This window comes from Chroicocephalus ridibundus, chromosome 1 (assembly GCF_963924245.1).
Source record: "Chroicocephalus ridibundus chromosome 1, bChrRid1.1, whole genome shotgun sequence".
NCBI classification, from domain to species: domain Eukaryota; kingdom Metazoa; phylum Chordata; class Aves; order Charadriiformes; family Laridae; genus Chroicocephalus; species Chroicocephalus ridibundus.
The window spans coordinates 195469655-195492859 of record NC_086284.1 but is presented as its reverse complement, the minus strand read 5'-3'; the positions used below and the strand labels follow the sequence as shown (position 1 = coordinate 195492859).

The following is a 23205-nucleotide window of genomic DNA, read 5'->3' as shown; positions in this document are numbered from 1 at the left end:
TGTTTCATTGTCATGTCGTCTTTACAGTCTGACGAGATGTGTATGAACGGGATTTGGTTTTTTTTCCATAGATGATTATATCGAAAGGGTGTCTACACATGGAATTCTCTGTGTACATGAAATACCTGTCCATACTTTTTGGTGAACTCACGAGAGAAGGCTCTTCAAGGATTGTTTAAGCATCCACATCTAACACCCATATATATATTTATATACATATAAATCTGTACCTAGGCATCATCTTCAGCTGTAATCTTTAGAGATGCAATTTCTTAGTAGATGTTTTGTGCTTGGGCATGAGGACAACTACTTCAGTGGAAGGCTGCAGAACAGTGGATGTGTCGTGTCTCCCTCTGCCCCAGGAGGAGATGAAAGCTTGGTGTCTCGCTGCCTGTCTCAGCTCGAGGGCCTTGCTCGGCTGAATGCGTGCTCTGGTTTCTGCTGTCGCTGCCCGGGCTGAAAGGCACTTAAGCTGTCTGTTCGCATCAGGCTGCAAGGAACAGACTCTTTGTCACTGTGTGTCTCATTTTTTCATTTTTGGAATTTATTCTAGTGCCAGCTCTCCATGACAGGTAAGATCCTGGTTTCTTTCTGAGATGGAGGAGCTCAAGCCGCGCTACACTCAGACTCTGTTCCTTGCTTCAGTGTTTCACACTCTGTCCCAGATATTCCTGTAGCTGAGAATTGCATCCCTTTTCAGGGAATGGAGCACAAAAGTGTGATTGCCGGACAATGGGCATGTGCTGTTTAAGGGGGGAAAAAATCACGGGTAAAGTGATTGTGACTAAAATCAATGAGGAGGGGGAGAAAAAAGAAATTTAGCTTTGAGTGTCCAGCAGAATTTATTAGGGCAGATCAGACCATCTCAGATATGCAGTGACTAATTACACAGGATGTGACTTTGCTGAAACAGGAGAATGAGTTCAGTAAGCCAGGAGGGTTTTTTCCTACTTTTTTTTTTGTTCTAAAAAGAAAAGAATGCAATTGGAAACAGAGAAGAACTGGGGAATGGTGGCCAAATGTCCTGAGATGCTCCTCTTCCCTCTTCTCCCTTTGAAAGTCGAGTCCCTCCTCCACCAAAGCACAAACCTGTGAAACAGAAATGGACGTTGAGCCCTTCACCTCGCTGCAGGGAAGTGGTGAAACCCAAGACTGTAACCTAGGATGCCTCAGACTTATGGTACTTAGTTGGGTCTCCGTTTCTGTTTCTAACCCCAAGAGAGCACGGCTCTTCTCCCCAGCCCTGCTTTGCTTCTGCTTCGGAACGGTTAGAGAGCGAAACGAGTTTAGCTTTGCTGAACTCATCTTGAAGTAAGAATTTACCACTGAAAATTTCAACCCATCAACGTTACCCTTGGACATCGCAACGAACTGTGCCAAGTAAAGCATTGTGATAAAACACGGCTAATTAGTTTAGTCAGGTGATTGTCGAAGTCTGTGCTAAGATCTTCAATGAATATGCCGTTGCGCCAATAGCTACGAGTTTGCATGACTTCTACGCATCATTTATTGCTGACTTTTGTAAAACTTTTCCATAGGCATTAAATCACACCACCACAATCACTAAACAGTTGGTGATGTTAGTAAATTACTTGGTTTTTTTTTTTTTTTTTTTTTTTTAAACTCTACTCATCTATGTCTTTTTGGGAGGAAGCTCACTAATCAAGTTTTCCTTGGCACATAGGATTTACAGCTTTGTAAAAAAAATTAAAAATCTTAAACTGACATTGTTTATTAATATGCTACTTCTTGCAGGAGATAGATAACATCTTTTCCACACTTGACCCAGTTTGAAAAGGCAGGCTATACGTCTTTTGAGTCTGTAGCTTGGATTACAAGAAAAAAATTAATTAGAATATGGCCTTTGTCTGAGAGGGGAACTGACACGCATTTATTAAAATCTGTAATCCATCACAGTTGAAGATTATAGAAGATTTTTTATGGTTCTTATTTTTTTTCTAGATGAGAACCAATATGTGTGAGTAAAGAGATTATCCTAAGCAGTTATGTTTTAAATAACTTGTCAGCATGCTAAGATGATGAATGTGATTACAAACATCTCTGGAAGAAACCTTGAATGACAGCTGATTCCTTGGATTATCATTTTAAAATGTCTGCAAAACAGTTTAGGTTGAAAGGAACAGTTATATCAAGATGGGATTTTAGAAAGGAGGATTCTCTTTTCGCTTTTGGTCCACAGAGGCTTGAAAAACAGAGTAGAATTAATTGGCCTAAAAACTACTTTGTACGTACAACTATATGCAACTGCAAATCCATTAGTACAAGGTATCAAAATAAAAAGTACAAAGTTATTTGAGGGTACAGACCAGTTTTCCAAAAGAAAAGGCTGGGGAAGTAGCATACGAGCATGACAGTTTCTGATGTTGGGTACCAGTACGGTGAAGTGCAAAAGTACGTGGTAAGAAGGTTACGGTGGATGGTTTGGAAATGGCCATAAGATCACAATTGACCTCTCTCATACAGGCACCCCTAGAGATTCAGAAAGGAAAAACTGCGTCCGTGTTTTTGGAATGAGTGGGAGAAATGATATCACGTAGCTGTTCCTCCTTAGCCTCGCCATGCAAGCGGAGGTGTCAGTCAACCCGAGGGCTTTAGAGGATGCAGTTAAGGAGCCCCCAGGCCACCTGGAAAAAGAAGATATTCCCTTCCTCCCAGAGCAACCGATATGCACTGTTGCGTACACCGACTCCGTGCCTGAAAGCTGTGAAGAACGTGTACATGTAGTTCAACCGCGTTATAAAAATGTATATCTTTTGGGACAATGAGCAGGTTTATGAATAATTGAAACTCTGATCACCCCCAAAATAACACAAATATAACACACAAAAATTCTAGATCCCGTTTTTCGATGGTGTTTCATTTCCCTAGGAATATACTGTAAGTTCACTTTTGCTTAGAAGCTGTGTCTCAGTCCTGTTCTTCCTGGACTTCAGAATTAGCAAATACGCAGGTATGGCAAGGACCACCGGGAAAAAAAAAGAAGTGTGAAACCTGAATAAAGGTGTCTTGGCTCGGAAAAGTAGGCTCCCTCATTTCTGATTTATTCGGTCAAGCAGTTATGGCTGTGAACCGAAGGGGCGAGTACGGGTATGCGCAGGCGCGCGGCTGGCACCCCGGCCCCAGGCTGAGCTCCCGCACAGACCCTGCCAGGCGGCGGGGCAGGAGACGGGACGCTGCTGAAGACAGCGAGGGTGAGCGGCTGCCAGGCGTCACCAGGAGTGCCACCACCTCTGGCTGCGGGTCACAGGCAGTTATGTGAGGGAAGGCCAAACTCTGGGTGAGACTCTGTGGGAAGAAAAGCCTGCAAGGGCAGAGGAAGCACCAAGGTACCCATGTCAGTAATACCAGGTACGGCTGAGATCATCTAAGTGGCGGCATCAGAGGTTTCACATTTGGGTATGGCTGCAACAAAACTGAGGCCTGTGAAGAAAAAAGTAACTAGGTAATTAGGGTGTTTATCTGCAAAGAGACAGAGAGACCAGGGTGGAGAAACACAGGGATCAAGGTGGATAGACAAAGAATAAGCAAGTGAAAATGGAGAGAAGAGGGGTAAAAAGGACTGTGTGCACCTAAGCAGGCGGCTGGGCAGTACCCCAGCCCGCTCGGGTTGTGTGGGGGGGTGTGTGTCTGCCTGTCTGTCTCCTTCCCTCCCTCCCTGGGGGAACAGGTGCCCTGTGTGGTCCCTGGCCAGACCTGCAACGGGGACTTGGGCTGACACAGGCAAATTGTCCCACATCTGTCTCTGGTGGACGCCTGGGGTTCCAAGCCCAATGGGTTCAGCCACTCCATAACCTCTGGGGCCGCACTGCTGTGGTTATAAAGAGAAGTGGTCAAGCATCAAAGAGAATTCAGGTGCGTTCACATGTTAACACAGTTTTATTAGACAAACTATACATTAGATTGTTTTGATTATTTTGGCTATATGACTTTTTTAAAAAAAAAAAGACAACAAGAGCAGGAAAAAGTCTGCTTTACTTTACTACTCTATGCCATTCTGTCTCCTGGTCTAGCACCTTCACGCTCATTTCATTTATCAATGGTACCAGGATTTTTTTAAAGTTTACACTGTTTAGATTACTCCAAACCTAAATTTGTTTTGGTTTTGTTGCAGCTCCCCCTATCCCCAACCCCGCACTGCTGAAGGGGATCTAGATCTATCTGTTGGCACACTGAGATCCCTACACACCCTTGCGTTGGGACATCAGTCAACTAAATCTCCAAGTTCACATCAGGTCTGTCTTTGTCTGGACTGTACTGTGTCCAGCTTTGGAGTCCTCAGCACAGGAAGGACATGGACATGTTTGAATGGGTCCAGAGGAGGGCCATGAAGATGCTCAGAGGGCTGGAGCACTATGAGAACAGGCTGTGAGAGTTGGGGTTGTTCAGCCTGGAGAAGAGAAGGCTCCGGGGACACCTTATAGCAGCCTGCCAGTAGCTAAAGGGGGCCTACAGGAGGGATGGGGAGGGATCTTTATCAGGGAGTGGAGCGATAGGACAAAGGGTAATGGTTTGAAACTGAAAGAGGGGAGATGTAGATTAGATATTAGGAAGAAATTCTTTACTGTGAGGGTGGTGAGGCACTGGAACAGGTTGCCCAGAGAAGCTGTGGATGCCCCATCCCTGGAGGTGTTCAAGGCCAGGCTGGATGGGGCTCTGAGCAATCTGATCTAGTGGGAGGTGTCCCTGCCCATGGCAGGGGGGTGGGAACTAGATGATCTTTAAGGTCCCTTCCAACCCAAAACATACGGTGATTTTATGATTCTCCCACCCTTATTTTTCATTGAAGTTACCGACCGTTAGTTACTATGGCATTCTGATCCAGAACTCCATCTCTGCTCTCGAAATTTCAACTGGATGTGCCAAAGTGAGAAAATAGTCACTCTCACAGCCTGTGTTGGTTTTAAACAAAGATCTGTTCTGCTCCAGGCTCCTCCACCCTCCTCAGTGCTACAACCTTCAGTACCATCAGTATCTTTCCTTGCCAGTTCAGAAGGTTACAGAAAATAGTTGAGTGGCCAAGTTGAAACTTTTTCTTTCTGTTCTTGCAGAGATTATTTGCTTTATCGCTTCCCAGAGTTTGGCTTTTGCTTTGCCAAAGGAGGCAGCAAAGAGCTCAGCAGCTGAATGAATGATCTGAAGCAAAGCCAGCACGGAGAGTGTGGCATGTCAGTGGGCAATTAAGGCAATTTGGAGGCCTGGGACAGCCTGTTAGCCTGTGGGCAACCAGACTGGGAGACGTGCAAGGAGAGGCTTAAAAAAAGAGCTAATGTGGACACTACAGGTGTGGCTGGAAGCGGAACAGAGATTAAATAACAAAAAAGTTTTCCAAAAGTGTCTTCTGAACTCGCAGATTCCACGGGAAGAGCAGCCGCCTCCAGGTCAGCCTCGAGCCCTTGCTCTTGGAAGTAAAAGCTCCCCTACAAGACACTGTGGGCTCTTTACTGTATGTGGAAGACCACTAAACACAGACTGGAATATTTATATTTATTTTTGCAATGCCATAGGTAAAAACAATTTAACAATGCCAAGTACAGGTGTTATTCTCATAAAAACTTCTCATTTCAAAACAAATGCTTTCTATTTCGCACAAAAAGTTAAAATCACATGCAGCTATATGAAGGTTAATTGCTTAAGATGCACAATTATATATCAGAAGACTTTGTTAAAATAAAAACATCCTGGACTACATCATTTTAACAAGGCAATTACACAGAACTAGAAAACTGACTCTGTAGTAAAATATAAAAATCTACAATTATAAATATAAATTTGGTCCATGGATCACTACAGAAGTAGCAGTATTTACAGTTAAGTATCAGATTACTATTCTAAATGTCTAACTGAAGTCTTAAAATGTTGACTGTTATGGAGAATGGTATTTTATTTACATTCTACGATATTAAAAGTTACATTTCTAGCAATTGTAAATTGTTATAAATACAGCAAATAAATCAAATACTAAACCCATGACATGTTTGTAATTGAGAAACCCCTAACATCTATAAATATGATAATTTTAAGTTAAAAGTAAAGCCAGATAAATCAAAACCTAATACTGAAAAAACATACCACAATTCAATTCTTAGAAACACTGTAAAAGTCAATCAAGTTAGTCCAGACGTAACAACGTATTACAAGAAATCTTTCAAGAAAAGGCACACATTGTTAATGATAAAAGTTCCGCAGTAAAGTCATATGTAAAGAAATGACTGTTTGAGCAACGGTTGGGATCTGATTTTTTTATATATATATAGTGACTGGACAGATTCCCCTCCCCCCAAAGTATAAAACTGAGAACAATAACGGTAAACTCTAGGTGTAACCGGCGTGATGTAGGTATGTGTGTGTTTAATTTGACGTGTTAATTAAACTAAAGATTCTAAACTTTCAGCTGCGTTTCCATCGGGTAAAGCCGAGCCATTACTGTCCATAGATGCTGATGGGTTTTCTTCTTGCCTCGTGCTGACAAGGCTGAGAATAGCTTTGTACAGAAACTGGTACTGTTCCTGGGGAAGAAAAGAGGAGACAGTCAGTGTGCTGTCAGAAATAGTAACACTCGATTATCTTGTAGCACTGTTACTCAAAATTAATTAACAGCTGATGTGTCAGTCTGTTAATGTACTGTGCTCCACAATTTATTGTGCTACTTAGCAGCTTTATTAATTTTCTGACTAATGGCTCCCTCTGTACACAATGTAAAGCACAACATTAAGGAACACAGTACAGGTAGGGGAGAAAACTGTATTTCCAAAGAAATACCATGTGCCGAATATGGTCCTTGTTAAAGTCAAACGGAAAGTTCCCATGGACTGAATGGGGTCAAGATGAGGGCTACTGTTGGTCTGCTGGCTTTTTTTCCCTCCTTGAATATATTCTCATTTTTCCCCTCTGAATTCCACCGAGGTAGATTGATTTTTTTTTTTTCTTTTTGGTACTTGCAGTTACTGTTTATGTTTTTGAAGACCAAGTGTAGGAGGAGAGCCAAGACTTTGTGGGAAGATTCAGTGCCTAGAGGGAGCGGGGGGTCTCAGTTGGGTGCGGTGGGACGCAGGGAGTGCCAGCAGCCAGCTGGATCGCAGTGTGGGCTGGCAGGGAGGAAACAGCTGGATGCTCTGTGCGAGGAGAGCAGGCACCTGTGCCGCACCAGGGAACAGTGGATGCTCTGAAAGGGCAGAGGAATATTTTGGGTTCTAGGATGGATATACGAGGATAAAGAATTTCTGTGATGGAAGGAGTGGAGAACAGTAAGACTGAATAAATAGAGTGGGGTTTGGACTATTAGGTTGGACTAAGAGGTACGGGGTAGAAAGTAACGAAACTGAAAATTTGCAGTAGGAGGATGGAAAACTGGAAATCTGAGATAAAAGGCCCAGGTGTTTGCTGGAGGCTCCTGAGGCAAGAGGAATGAAGGTCCTTATGGTGCTGCTGGGGTGGGAAGAGCTCCCATTTTCACTCCACTGTCTGCCAGGCACCTCACTCTGGGCTAGCTGAGCAGGGCAAGGGGCAGACACAGTCATCTGCCAATCCCGTGTCATGTCCTGGTTTTGCTGGCAAAAATGTGATAATGCTAACTCAACTGGTTCACTCAAAATGTTCTCCATATTACATCCGTTGTAGCTCTACAGCAGCCAGATTTGTAGTGGCGTGGCCAAAGGGGCAGGGTTTGTAGTTTTTAATTTCTGTGATGAATTTTCATTTCTATGACGCTGACTTATTAAGTAATTCTTATTTGTTATACTTTTGATGTTTTTTCTTTCTTTAAGCGACAGTGACAATGGTGTCAAGTGACAATTGAACAGGTTGCGGAAGATCAAAGTCCATCCTGAAATGGAAAACTAGGGTAACTACTTCAGGGTCTACTTGGAGCACAAATTTATTCCTGCTGAATTAAAACCTTCATTTACACGACATAGTGCAGGTTTTATGATGATGGCGGCAGCTCTGCGCATTTTGAATATGGCCACTTGATAACCACATAACATGTTTTCATGGGAAATACTTTGTTTTGGAATAAGCAGCAGGTCCAGTACAGCACCTCTGGAAAACACTTTTGATTAACTCACGCAGAAACTAAGATGCTAATGGTTCAATAATGTTGCCCTGAGATCTAAGCACACTAATAATACCACACATAGGAAAAAAAATATGCACACATTTTGCTTATTACTTACAATATCTGTAAAGACTCCAGGCCTCATCAAATTTATCATCTTCGCTACCTGGTAAACATCCACTGAGTTCTCATTTTCCAGTTGATGCATTAGTGTTGTTAATGCACAGAAAGTGCCTGCTGTTACCCCTCCGTGCCTTTGTAAAGTAAAAAAAACAAACACCAAAACACAAAAAGAAAGTCTACAAGCTGGATCAAGTTTCTACAGCTGGAGAAAATAGAAAATCCAGAGTGAAATGATAAGATAAATTTCCGTCATGTGATCTTTATGCTTTCCGAAATAGGCCTGCCCAGCAGTGCCTTAACACAACCTTCACAGCACCTGGCTACAATTTCTGGAGAGTCTTTAAAAGCCAGTTTTAGAGCTGTGTTGACAATCCTCTTCTAAGCAAATCCTGAAGGCCTCAGGTCCTTCAGTATTTCAGTGTTTCAGTATTTTTGGCCATTATTAAACAGCTGGAGTAGGGTAAGGTGCCTCATCTAAATAGTCTTACTTCTTTCAATAATAGACAATGAATCCCTGATTGATTTCTTCTCCAGTGCCCTACTCGACAATCATCTGCAGTATCAAAACGATAGAACTGAAAAGAGAACACTGAAGTGTGATAAAATAAAAATGTTTCTGTTGTTGCTGTAGCTGAAACAGAAGCACTATTGTTAGGTGCAGAGTTTGTGCCTTGTTTCAGCAGCTTTCACTCTAAATGAGGTGAAAGGATGGTTCTACAGAAAAACACCAAAACAAACTGAAAGCTGCAGTTCTTACTCGTCATGTACAATCATGGGTCCATCACGGTTGGAAGTTTCCTCTTTGATGATGCTGATCAGTTCAAAAGTTTTACTAATAGGACTATCAGGATTTGGCCATTTTGGACACTGAAAATGCCTCACTTCAAGTACATAGTCATCCTAAAAGGGTGAAAAAAGCATAAATCAATTTGGTAAAAAAATGACTGTCTTTATTCTCATCCTTCACCCTGTTCCAGTCTGGTTCCAGCCTCCAGATACAGAATCCCACTGCTGTGGAGGTTGGACTACGCTATTCCCTGTGCCACTGCATTACCTATAGAGGTTACTCCCTCCCTGGGTGCTTCAAGGACACGGAATTTTACCACTCATTTACCAAAGAAAATGTAACAAAATGTAGGCATTACCTTTAACAAATCAAATCCTGAGTTACACGTTTATGACAGTGTTACCTGTGTAGCTTCTAAAATAAAGTCTTGGATTATGAGCTTCTCCTCGTTAGACAGACATTTGTGTTCTTCAGCAATCATAGTAACTTTGAAACTCTCACAGTTTATAGGCTCATCTTTGTTTGGCCAGTATACAAATTCATCTTCAGCCTCCAGGAAAAAAAAAAAGGAGCCATAAAAGTAAGTAATGTTGAGCTCTTAAAATAAAACTTAGTCCAGCATAATAAATAATGTGTCACGTATGTAATGAATGCAGCCAGTTAGATTTAAATTGACAAATGAAAATTTGAGTGGGATTATAAACACCACTAGTGGTGGTTTTCAGACATCTCTGTAGGTATCCTGACCAGGAGATCACTGTACCTTGTGCAGACAGTGACCCACGTAACAGCCAACACGTTCTGTGCTGTGAAACAGGTCCAGCCTGGCCTTCAGGCTGTGCTGTGCTGCCCATAGCCCACGGCAACGTGAGAAACCTAGCTGGGGGATTGTAACAGAGGAGCCCGCAGGCAGCTCCCACTCTGTACCGATGATTACGCCACCTGAGTGGCCTTGGCGTTATCTACAAGTGCAGCAAGAAGTTCTCATAAGAACATCCTTTCTGTTTGACAGCAGAAATGATGAACAGGGTTGTTTTCTTTTAACAAAATCCTTTAATAGCTTGAATAGCCAAAATGGGGGTAACCCTTCCATGGATGGGAGCTGTATAGCGTGTTGTACCTTGATCAGCGATACGTTCAATGCTGCACAACTTGGGGTTCCCAGTATCCGAAGGGATGTAAGATTACCTATGCTACGCTCTCCTTTATCATGTTAGGTCTAATAAATAGCATTTTAAATGATACTTTACAAAGTCTGAGTGCCTTTCTTACTGGGATCATAATGAACCAGCACCTCCTGGCAAAACAACCTCCCTTATTACAAGGGCTAACTTAAAAATCCATCTGTTTTATAGGAAGTGTAACATTCATAAAACTCTTTATGAGAGGAAAAAACCCCACCATTGTCTTGGTTGTAGATGTTTTTCCAATCATGCAAGACTCTCCAAAGCATTTGCATGGCTTTCCTCCAAACTCATTACCAAACAGGATGCCCTCTCACACCTCAAGATTTCTCTAAGTACCAACCTAAAAGCTCTCAGATATTCCTGCATTTCTACTAAGTGAAAAACATATTCATTTGTTATTAAATTACACATGCAGGATGAACACTTGATCTTCCTTTGCTGTTTAGAGTCAGATAAATCCTTGCTAATCATTTGTAACGTTAGGAGACGAGCACAAGAAAAAACTTCATATTTCTCCCCTTACCTAATAAGGGCTGAAGAAGCCACATTACAACTAAAGTAAAAGTCCTGGAGCAAAAACTAACCTTGCATAAAGGTTACTTCTGCTGTTTGGCTTTTTTAATAAATTATACAGGAATGATTCAACACTTTCTCATGCCAGTTGTGATCTGCTCAGACAAGGATCTCCATATTTCCATTAGAGAATTCAGGGATTTTACACTCAGTACAGTATTACTGATTTTTAATTGTTTTTTTTTTCAAAATCCAAGATATTGTCTCATATCCTGTATATTTCAAAATGGTAATACTAATGAAATTCATATGTAAACCCATAACAATCGCCCATGAAACCTACCATATTCTGGCTATCAGGAAGCATGACTATTAGCTGGGCATTATGGTCCCATATCATTCTCCAGAAATCTTTGATAGTGTGTAGTAAGGGATGCTGGGTAATAATGAATTCATTACTTTGATAATAACCCTGCAAAACAAAATCAACAGACTCAGAACTGATGCCCAACTATTAACATTTAAAGGAAGCTTCCAGTGGACAGAGCCAGAAGCCTTGAAAATAAATTGCAGACTTGCGCCTCCTTTGGCTTCCTGCAAAAAGAATATTAGAAGAATATAAAACTTTCATTACAGTATTTTCTAGAGGAAAAGAATAAAATCAACTACACTGAAATAGCTTTTCAATCTTTAAAAAATTTGACGAAAAAAAAAGACAAAAGAAATCAGTGGAGACTTGAACAGCCAACTAGGAATGAAAATACATTGACTCAGACACAAATGCTAATTGTTCTACATTAAACAGACTTCTAGAAGAGCTGGCAACCCTGAAACAAATAAAAGAATACTTGAAAGATCTGCAGAAATTCCAAGTGGTCTCTTAATTTGTACAAATGTCACAGATGAACTTCTTACCACAAAAGATAGCTCTTTTGCACTAATGCACTTGATGAAGGATCACGTTATAAACAGCACTGTAGGGGCTTTCCCATCTCCTTCCTGAATGTCCAGGAAGCATTTAGACCTCCCTCTCGGCTAATGAAGGGGAAAAGAGTTGAAGAAAACCCAGGGAACAAAAAGATAATGAAAAGCTGATGAACTATGGCGCCTTGGGCTATGCCAGTTGCAAAAGCTCTGTAAGATGAGCAGGTAGGAAGGCAAACTACAGTACAGGCATTAAAAAATAACTTGTTAATTAATACTTTTAGTTCATCTCAAAAGATCCTTCCACGGGTGGCATTTACCTTCACCAGTTTTTAAAGCTATGAAGAGATTTCTGGTTCTACAGATTGCTAAAATGCAATGCACTTAACCTAACCTAAAACTAGTAATAACACTTCCTGGGGGAAGTAACTCTTTCAGGCAGAGTGAAAAATGGAAGAAAGGAGCTTTCAGAATCAGGACTGGGCCACCTTACCTCGGACACATGGCAGCTCTGAAAGCAGCTACACAATGGGACATAGTTTTTCACCAACGCTGTTAACTGACTTACCATAATATAGGAAGCATTGATGTAGTCTGTCCCTTCACCAGACAGTGATGAGATACCCACTCTAGATCTTTCCACTGTAAGAAAAAAGTAATGCACTAGTACATTGTTGAAATGACTCATATATTATAGCAGTTATCTCACAGCTCTCATAGTAATGATAACACTAAGTTCCACCAATTGGGATAAAGTGTTATCCAGCCATCTATTTTGTTTTCCTATGTGTCGTACTTAAATAATTTCTTCACTGAAATTACTTTACAGAACATTGCTCCACACCAATGCAGATGTCTTCAGTTCTCGCTCAGGAAAGACTGAAGGTTTGACACACAGTTCAGAAAGTTTTTGCCACCCAGAGGAGCTGATTTGAACCAGCTTACCAGGAATGATGGATGAAGTTCGGTTCTTTTCTCTGTTACACTGTTTGAGTGCAGTTGAATAATCACACTGCTGTGTGTTAGACTGGCTCAGTAACTGAAACAACAAAGGTAAAAAAAAAATCAGGTCACTGTACAAAAGTAATTCCTTCATTAGCTGCATTAAATAGAAGGGTGCATGTATTGCAGGCTAGCTGTCTCAAATTTAGGTATCTACTTATATGGCTAAACTACTTAGCAAGTCATCAGAATCTTTTTTCTTCACTGTTTTACCAGTTCAAATGATTCTTGAGCCTTAGACTGATCAGCATGTCTTTGAAGGAAATGCCACTTTTTGTTCTTCCCACGTCCAGCCCCCCAGTGCTTGTTGCCATCCTGGTGTCACTTCCATTTTGCCTGCACAGCTGTTTGTGTAACTTTAAATAGTTTTGGAAACCAGTAAATGCCTGTGCAGAAAAAATCTGCATTGTTGTACAGACAGTATAGCTCCTGATGTGAGGCATCTCTAGATACCCCAGTTAGGAGCTTCCTGATTTTCTGTCCAAACCTGTGAGAGGAAAATAGGACTGATCTGGGTCTCATTGATTTACCTGTTTCAGTGAATACAATTCAAATAGACAAGAGCATAAGAAGGAATGAGTATATGTGCATATACACCACAATGCTGTATATATACTGCTTAGGCAGGAAATAAGTTTGGAAAACAGGTTTTTCCTAGTTTTTAGGGTTGTTTTGGTTTTTTTTTTTTTTGATTGCTAGTAAAATCAACCAGATTAATCAGAATGTTCAAAAGAATTCAAAAGACTTTTCTGTGATGTTTTGGGCTGGGCATGTGTTGCTTTAAGAGGCTTCCTGCTTTGGAAAAACAGATATCAAACCAGGGAAGTTCCATCAAATTGAATTAGACCACAATTTTTGTTCATCTAAAATAGTTCCTCAGTAAAACAAGACTCCACATGTTTGTTATTATTCTAGTAATTTTAGCTTGCAAAAGAAAATGAGATTGAATGAGACATGTCCCTTTCTGATAATATTTAAGCTCTTGAAACTGAAGCTCTATATGGCTCCTGCAATTTGCAATGCACACTCTGTGTTTATATATATTTACACACTCTGTTTTATTCTTTCATCTGTTTTATTCTTTTATCTGTGTAGGAAAGGTGGGATGTTTATTTCTCCAAGCACATCACAGCTGAGATAAGAGTCCCTACTTTTCCCTAGGAAACAACAGTGCAACGCTGTCAGATTATTCAAGCCAGGACAGCAGCAAACTGTGAAATCCTTTGGTATGTTGTTCCTATTCTGTTGTTCTATATTGTTCATTATCTTGAAGAAATACTAATTACTTTGCTTATGTAACTAACATACTTCAGAAAATAGATATATTAATATTTTCATAGCGTCATTATATACTGACATTATCTACAGACTTATTTGCTTTTTTTACTTATGATCCAATAGCTAATTGTAGAAAGAATACACACTATCCCATGCAGTCCTCCTTAGAATTAAAATCCTTAGAGAGAAAGGTTCTAATCATTCATTTCCTATTGAACTAGGGAAAGCAAAGTCTGTTTTGCCACATAATCTGGAAAACATTTAAATGCGATCTTCTTCTCTGAATTCAAATTCATTTGAAAAGGTAGGATTTGCTGTGTTTCCTCTATAAGTGACCCAGTGAGCGAGCTGGACTTCCTATTCTCCCCACGAGTCAATGAGCTGTTTCTCTTATAGACTCTGGGCTGTTACCTGGCTGGGCCTGCTCTTTCTCTGGGTGACTGAAAGTCCCGTGCATGTACACACTGATCTCTACATCCACAAGCACCAAAGCGTTCACTTATTGCCTGCTGAGGTGAAGTCTGTCTTCTAGTCAGTGCTGTACACTGAGGGGAATATGCTGACTGACCAATATAGCTCATGACGTTTTTGCCAGAGCGACATCTTTCCAGCATGTTGTTTTACGTTTGGGATCTTTGTGCAAAGGCATGTCGTTAGATTTTCCAGAATCTACTTACTGGCCTGTTTCTTATGCTTTTGTATTATTTTTTTTTAAATTCCTTGTTTAAGAGTATGCAAATAATTCTTTTGTCCCAACTGACTGCATGCATTTGTTAAATTGCTCTGAATTTAGGCTCAGCAGTTAAATTTTAGATAGAGAAAACTAATTAAAGTTGTGCTGAGATACCTACTTTTAAGTCATTCAAGTTTGCAAGCTTTTTGTGTTACTATCTCGAAAAGCTCACCTTGAATTGTTTCTCCAGTCTGGTCTTTCCCGTTGGTCCAGGTATCAAGAGAGCATTCACATAGGCATGAATGTGAGTCTCAAGCACTTCTGTTTCTTTACTGAGTATTGCTTCGACCAATGCATCGTGAATGAAGATGTACTGTTCCTAGGAAAATAAAACCAAACATCCAAGCTCTAATTATTTTCAGATTCCCCTGGACACCTCTGGCTAAGCTGCCACTTCTGATGTGATCAGTATTTCTTCACAGCATGCCGCTGTAGGGGAGTTTTCTCAAAAGTCATCCTCGACAGCGAAGGCCGTCCCTCCGCAGTGACGGTACACATTTACAAGCACCATTGAACTACACATGCAGTGCATAAATGATATAATACCAAATCCCCACCACCTGTGGTATCTCGTGTTCACAGAACAGAGTTAAAAATCCAAGCATAGCCTTGAGTCAAATTTTCAAGTCAGCTTGTTATGCGACTCTCCCTGCCTTTCTTGCAATAAAGTGATCACTCCCAGTTCCTACTGCTATCCTCTATTTTCTCTCTCATATCCTTTGGAACAAGTGCCCATGCTGTTGTTGATTACTTTTTTTCTATTGAAAGGCACTGGGACATCTAACCAACTGTTCTTGAAACCTGAAATAGACTTTCAAATGCCCTGCTGTTGTCTTTATTGTTTTCTTCTGGTCTTTCACTCTTCTATAGCTAATCTTCAGTTTAAAGCAGCTATAGATAATCATCTGTCTGAAACAGCTTTTTTCCCTACCTTTTATTACCTGATATCAACCGTTTGATCAGGCAGAAGATCTGAACAACTGACAATGGTGTTTCCTTAAAAAAAATCTATGGCAAAAAAGTATGCCCTGCCAAGAAAGTGCTGCTCTGGGAAGCATGATTTATACAGACTTTCTCTCTTTTGAGCTCTCCCCAATAAAGAGACAACAGCCCACAGACAGGTAATTTCCAGTCCATTGCTCTAATTGAGCCTAGAGGGATGTCTCTATAAAAACAAGGGAAGCAAAATCCAGTCTGGTGACTGGTTGCCAGTCTGTCTGGCGGTGCTAAAAGCAGGACTGTATCACCTCTCCTCCTGCAAACAGAATAGTCTGTAATAGCCACTCACTATATAAATTTTAGTCTTACCTCAGTCTGCACCAAGTAGTTCCTTTGGGTACGTATGTGTTTTAAGAATCCAAATACGTTGACTGTCCCTTCATGCTGAATTTGCTGCAGCATGCTGTCTAACACTATGTATGTGCCTGTCCTTCCAACACCAGCACTACAAAACAAAAAAATAGTCTTGAGCCTGAAGTAAAACAATAATTGAAATAACTGTTTCTTACACACAGCTTTTTCAACAAACTGGTGTGTAAGGAAGATTTTCCTCTACAAATTGTTTTAGTATATGATATACTTTGCTAAAGCTTCAAGGCTGGTAATGAAGAAAAATCTTTTCAACTCATCTTTTTCTTTGCACAAGAATAGTTCTAAAGATCATTTTCTCAAATGATTTTTAAAGTATCAATTGAAATAGAACTAAGGTGTTTCCTGCAGGTCTGCAATTCTCAGGCTTCTGATATTCCTTAGGATACTTCGTCTAGTATGCCTAGAGAAGCTGGCATATGGGCACAGTTCATGTGCTCAAGTTCTTCTATGTTGAAACACACATCACTTTAAAGGGAAAGTTGCATTATGCCACCCATTATAGATACAGATTTCAAAGAGACCGGATGAGGAAAATGCCAGGAAGTGGCAGAGCTGCTGAAGGTACATCTGTAAAAGAAAAAGCTTACTGCTCTCCAGATACAGCAAAGAGGGCAAGCAATGGTTGAAACCCTTCTTAAAATGGGGAGATGCAGAAGAAAGGGTTAATCAACTCACTCCTGTTAAGAATTCTGACTCATTTAGCATGAAAACAGCTGTATTGTAAGATTAACACCCAACTTGTTCTTTCATAAAATATCTGGGTAGGGAGTACAAGGGCAAGACGTCATTTTTGGTTATCTAATCATATATGGGAATTAGTCAGTTGTAATTCCCTTCTAATGAGGAAACATTATGTGTATTGGTACATGTAACTTGACAGCAACACTGTGCTGGGGCTGCACGGTCCCTTACAGGCAGATCCAAGCACATAAGTGTTAATTCAGTCACCTCATTTCTTCTACAGAGGTGGCACAAAGCATGGGTACTGTGAGCTCAGATTGCTGTAACAAACTGGCTAAATAAATGTGATATAAAACTGAAAGGTCTGGATTATCAACACACTATTGAACAAAAAAAAAGTATAAAGATTACCAGACACCATCGGTACTTGTTACGAAAGACAAAACATGAAAAGTACCAAAACATAAAAATAGCTAAAAAAAGGTTCATGACGTTCCTCATATGTGTCCTCCATATAGCCTGCAAAGATAAATAAAAGTTACATTTCTAACATGAGATGACTCCTTTGAAATTCCATAGTGCATGGGGACAGGAGTACTAAAAGCTGAATACAACTGTCTACAGACAGAGGTGAGTTATACCTATGACCCAATGGAGAGGTCTGACTGAAGCCACACAACTTACCGCTGTTCACTTTTTAAAAACTCAATTTAATTGACTTATAATGTATTGCTGATCTCTCAGCTTGCTGGCATAGATCTCAGACTTGGCATTTTGGGGAAACTCTATTTTGAACTTCCCAAGGACAGGCAGGATGTAGATAGCAGCAGAACAAGCAAAATGTGGAATTTTCATTTTCCAAGCTAAAAACAGATTTCAGTCAGATTAGATCATCCCAGAAATAAAATATCTTCATTTGCAGCATTTGTGAGACGACTTTACCTGTTGGCTTCCTCAGAGTCAGCTCCAGAAGGACAGAATTCATGAGGAGGTTCTCTTTCCAAATGTTCCATCAAAGGTGAGGTACTACAGTGGAAAACCAGAACCTGCTTATATATTTTACAATAACCCGGTCCTTCACGGGCATTGTGAAGTCATTCCAGGCCCTACAAGCCCTTTTTAACCAATTTTCCCTGAGCTGCCCAGTTTTAGTGAGCACTGACAGAACACCTGCCTGCACACTGCGGCACATGCAGACCTCAAACCGTTCCCCAGAATGCTCCTCCATTGCAAATGACTGCTAGAGCGCAGAGTAATGTTAAAAACAGCAGAGTTGTAGTTCAGCCAGGAATAGAGTGAGTCTTCTTTTGTGGACAGAGCTCCTCTTAGGATTACAGAGTATCCCTGCACCAAAGAAAGTATGAGCCAAAAACATCCTAATGATTTATTTGCGGAAATGAAACAATTACTGCTATATATGTCTCCGGTAAGCTCATAGCAATCAAGGGAGTAGTATAGAAATGTGCAAAAAAGTAAAAAGAAAAGCATTTTTGCAAAAAAAAGAACATAGTGCAGAGCAGCATCATATTGTTTACAGCCATTATGAAGATTTATAGAAGTGGCACAGACAGTTAATTAGTTGGTCTTACCAAGGACAGAAATATCAGCTAAGAAATTAATCTTTTATTCCATCAGGAATTGTTAATTGTGAAAGTGAAAGTTTTGCTTAACCCACCACTGAAAAATTCTTTTTTCTGCAAAACAAAAGCAGAGTGAACCTTATGACAGTAAAAACCACACCTGCAATGAACCACAACAGGCCCGACAGCGTGGCGCTTGGCATGCGATGCCTTCCGCACGAAGGTGAGAACGGGCAGCGTGTACTCTGGAACACCCATGTCAGGCCACTGGGTATAATGATACTGAGTTACTATACGTCCACTAGACCTCCCTTTCTGGGAACCCTGCAACAGAAAAAAACACCTAAGTGTAAGCAGCCCACATCTGAAAGGCAACTCTTCATAATTTTATTTCCCTACCTGATAGTTCTTGAATTAGCGTTGACCCTATTTGGTTAACAACAAGCCATCTAGCTATAAATATTCCAGCTTTCAAAGCGAAGAAGAAGAGCCAGTGCTTCTGTCCTGTCAGTTTGCCCACTGAATGGAAAAATGTCCTTTAGAAAGGCGCGGAGAAAGGCGAAGAGCACTGGAGGGATAACAAATTCCAGCTGCTCTTAAGAGTCACCAGCTATTTCTGCCTGTCTGCACCTCTGCTGGGTGGACGGAAAGGCAATGATTCACCTCACCCAGCTTTAGTGACCTACAAGGGAAGTGGCCTTGTGTAGGCTGCTTTTCTAAGCTCCCTCCCTCAATGGCAACTCAGAGGCAGGGATACCTTCAGACAGCCGGTCATCTCATTTGAAGACTGGCTCCTAAAATAGGCAGAATAAATTACTTGACAGTAAGCGCTGTACTTCAGTACAGGGAGGCTGAGAGACTAGATGTCTAACATCTAGGTGGCTGAAATAAATTAAGCTTTCAGAATGCGCCTCAAAGTAGCCAATGTCACACTGCTGAGCTGAGAGCACGGTGGTTCTGATTAGAACAAAATAAGGTGTGGATTCACCCGTTTTGCGGGGATGTGTGTGTAAAAATTTAGTCCTTAAAAAGAAGAACTGATAGCTTCTTCCACCATGAGGTGGATGATTTAATGCATACTATGTTTTTGACTAGCTGCTGTAGTTCTGAAAATGTATCCTCCTGCTCACCAGGCAGGCAAAGTCCAAATCAGCTCTCCAGTGCTATCACAGCCTTTTCCCTGATGGTCCTACTTCACACCAGTACAACACTACAGGCCAGTATCTTCTTAAATTTGTTGATCTGGTCAAATTAATTCTGAAGTTGATAAGCACCTTGGCTGGCTGAGACTTATAGGATTCAGCTTTGCCTATACAACAGAAGAGAGCTGCCAACTGCCTTAAAAAAATACTCGGAACAACTTTTAACACTCCCTTTTGCCCAAACTACGCTTTCAGGAGGAGGCCACAAACCTTTTTGATCTTGGTGTTTCTGAGAGTAAAATTCCTCACAGTGTAATAGGCAAGTACATGAACACTCTTCTGAGTAACCAAGAAGTTCCCATATTCTTCACTACCTTCAGCAGGCCAGTACTGGTCACATTTTCTCTGTTAGAACAGTGGATGAAAAAGAGAGAAAAAGAGAAAGAAAACAAATGTCAAACTAGCAAGCTGAAATGTTCAAATTTAAGAACAGTCAACCACAAAAACATACAGGGACTCTCAATATCCCCAGTTTATAATAGCCATGATCTTCTGCATAAGAGAACTAATAATGGCTATTTTATGTTGTAAAGAGAGATGGCTGTGAAAAGATGCTCTTTATTTGGAATACTCCAACGAAGAGGCTTAAATCATACTATCAGAGTTAAAGAGCTCTAATATTGTGGAACTTGCCATTCTATAGGCACTCTAAAATCTAAAGAAAATAACAGATAATCTACAGGCAAAACAGGAATACGTCCAAGTCAGTAGAGTTGTATGTGGCTTTTGGTTAGTTCATAGCATGGCCAGAGTATACTTGTATCTGATCAGTGAGGGTAAGAGTGAGCTTGTGCGCGGCCAGAATATACGGTAGAGAGCTGTGATGTCCAGACATATGATTGGGTAGCCATATAGCCTTCTCCAGGAGCATGAGAGGAGTACATGTTTATAGCATGGTATTCCAAATGAAGTGGCACACCCAGCGTAGCCCTCACTTGCATTTGCTGTGTCTGTATCATCTGATAGATGCTTAACAGGTCATATGATGAGCCTTACATGCATTTTAGGCATTGCTGCCAGTATGTGGCAAGTGTGATGCAATGTCTCTTCATGTGACCCAAGGGTACACGCATACTCCCACCACATAACCAGAAACACACACATCCTGTGATGGGTTTTGACCTCATTTTGTCTCACTGGACAAATGTGCACCTAGTCATGTAGTAACAATGGAACTGTGGGTTCCATGGGATGTTAACAGGGAGCAGCCTGAACTATGGCCTTCTTCTTTCCAGGGTCTAGGGCACCCCTGAGAAAGAAAATGGTGGAGAGCAGATTGCTAGCAGAATGTGGCACAGTCTGGCCACTCCTAAATATATACAAGAAGTCCTTTTTTAAGTATAAGACAATTTTTTTTGTAGTTAGAATATGGTATTTTCAAGACTTGTTGTTGACAATTGAGTTTAAATGTTTTCTTTAGTTTCATAGTGCAAATCCTCAACTTTATACTTCTATAGCCAATCCTAGTACAAACAACTACTACAAACTGTTGCTTTTTGCTCAATAAATGCCTAAAACAGGTTTTTAAATGAGAGAAAGGAGTCTGCTAGAGGTAGATCTATGAGCATCAGAGAAATAAGTAATAGACAAAGGCACTCATACCCTTCCTTTCTCAACGAGATTAGTTATCATCACAATAACTTCTACGTTATTTTCCCATATCATTCTCCAGAAATCTTCTGCTGTCGATTTTAGTGGCCCTTGAGCTGCAATGTAGGCTTTTGGCTTGTTGTAGCCCTAAATTGAAATATAACAAATGACACTTGTCAAATCACAGTCCGCGAGCAAAAGGAGGTTGGGAGGAGTACGTGACATTTTATATATCTGTTTTTAAAGAATCTCAAAAGCTTTTAAGCACTTTTAAATTTATAACTATCCAAATCACAGAAACCCTGTGGTACCAGATGACATATGAATGCAACTGTTATGTCAATGTTTATCATTCCAACAAATAGGATATATGTTCAAGTGCCTGTGTTATGGCAGAATGTTGACATGATAGTGATTATGAGACATCTGTTATGATAGTGGTTTAAAAAATGAATCAAGATCATTCATATGTAAATTACTAGGTAACAAAAACTGAATAAATGGTACCTCAGTGAGGCTCTCAGCCAAATGGCATCTTCCTCTCATGAGATTATCTCAGACAGAAGAATTAACCACTTACCAAAAATGTATAAAAGAACAAACATTCAGATGCCAAATGCTTCTAAAACGACTCAGATGTGACAGAACATTTTTTGTTTCATAAAGCTCTTCACTAAGCTGCAGCTGTTACAATATCAAGATGGGTTCAGGAAAGAATTGGAGTTTTACCTGTGCTTTAAATTTGTAGGATTAACTTAGATCAGTAAAGGTTTTTTTAACAAAATCCGTAATATTGTGATACTTATTTTTTTTTAATTAAGTCTATTCACCTCCATACCTCGGTTTTTACAGAAAAGGCTGACAGACGAATAGGCTGGCAGATAGAAAAAGGCACTTACATCAACGTAGTTGGCATTAATGTAATCAGTCAGTTTTCCATCCTTTTCTGCAAGCTGTGCTAATTTAACCCTAGTATGATCATCTGTAGTAAAACAAGGGAGAAAATAAGCATAGTTTTCTGCAAGAATTATATTCTTTCTATAAGAAATCTTTTTTAAAAATAGTGAAATGGATTTTCACAATACATAAGACTAATACAGTGACAATCACAACTGCAAACATCACGTGCTTACGTATGAATCAGATTCAAAATTCTAGTTTGCAGAAAAATAAACTAATGAATCCAAGGATACAAGGGAGTCAGAATTTAGTTGCCTGAACAGTAGCACCTGGGGTCATTTTAGGCACTGTGACATATTCCCCTACAGCCTCCACCTGCTGCTTGTGAAGGGGCATGGGTCTCCTCTAAGTTTTGTGTCATGACTGCCAAGCCTGTACAGTGGGATATCTCAAATGACAGTAGGCACCAGTGTTTAGGCACATTAATTCCAAGTTAAAGAGCGGAGACTGGAGAGCAATGGGATCCTGGAGACGCTGGTCAGCTGAAGAGCCTCAGCAGTGGCTACCTCAGGGGGAACTGAAGCTTTCTGTAGCCTGCAGTGATTATAAGGACTAGAGACTTGATTCAGTTGCACAGGACAATTCTTGCTACTTGAGCTGCCCTAGGTTGCCTGTGCACTGCCCTTTGATAGAAAAGCCCCTGGTTAGCACCTTTGTATGATCAGGTACAGACACAGAGTGGCAGAGGAAAATCCTTGACTTTCTGTCCCTCTAGAGGTATCTTCAGCCAGGTGGAATGGGATTTCTTGCTGCTGGTTTACATTGTCTTCTGCCAGATGGGCTGATTCTGTCTCTTTTTCTATTAAGCTCTAGTGATGCTGAATGCTGAACATATATATAATTTAGAGTTTCTTGTTATCAGAACCAAGTTGAAATACTATAGAGAGTTAAAAAAAATATATCAAGAGCCCAGAGGCAATAGCTTCAAAGAGATTAACAAAACTGAATAGATGTATTTCAGAAAAGAAAAAATCTGGGGTAGTGAAGAAGGGCGATGCAATGGGAAAACATGTGTCCTGGCTAATGAAGCTGATCTATTACCTTGTGGCAGGGCACAATGCAACAGGAAATCAGTACGTTTATATTTATATATGGCAGTAAATACATCCAGGGATTGTGAAGCTCCCAGAGAGGATAAATCATCATTACTCCAGATCAAAGATGGATTAATTTTGGCAATCAAAACACAGATTCTTTGGC

At 40.6% G+C, this 23205-nt stretch overlaps 1 protein-coding gene across 8 annotated transcripts in view; it reads right to left on the bottom strand.

The window, feature by feature from the left end:
• Nucleotides 1-5491: 5491 nt before the first annotated feature.
• Nucleotides 5492-23205, bottom strand: part of PTPRZ1 (protein tyrosine phosphatase receptor type Z1) — a 143722-nt gene continuing 126008 nt past the window's right edge. For 4 of the 8 annotated variants that reach the window (XM_063323263.1, XM_063323264.1, XM_063323266.1 and 1 more), the window contains 14 exons: nucleotides 21945-22027; nucleotides 21058-21192; nucleotides 19666-19800; nucleotides 18414-18577; nucleotides 17616-17699; nucleotides 15930-16065; nucleotides 14794-14940; nucleotides 12554-12647; nucleotides 12177-12250; nucleotides 11028-11156; nucleotides 9388-9534; nucleotides 8955-9097; nucleotides 8193-8328; nucleotides 5492-6527 (listed from right to left, as the gene is read on the bottom strand). In XM_063323263.1, the coding sequence (XP_063179333.1) occupies nucleotides 6387-6527; nucleotides 8193-8328; nucleotides 8955-9097; nucleotides 9388-9534; nucleotides 11028-11156; nucleotides 12177-12250; nucleotides 12554-12647; nucleotides 14794-14940; nucleotides 15930-16065; nucleotides 17616-17699; nucleotides 18414-18577; nucleotides 19666-19800; nucleotides 21058-21192; nucleotides 21945-22027 (1748 nt within the window). In that variant the 3' untranslated portion in view covers nucleotides 5492-6386. The remainder of the gene's footprint in view (nucleotides 6528-8192; nucleotides 8329-8954; nucleotides 9098-9387; nucleotides 9535-11027; nucleotides 11157-12176; nucleotides 12251-12553; nucleotides 12648-14793; nucleotides 14941-15929; nucleotides 16066-17615; nucleotides 17700-18413; nucleotides 18578-19665; nucleotides 19801-21057; nucleotides 21193-21944; nucleotides 22028-23205) is intronic. The other 4 variants (XM_063323265.1, XM_063323267.1, XM_063323269.1 and 1 more) reach the window with 1 other exon arrangement.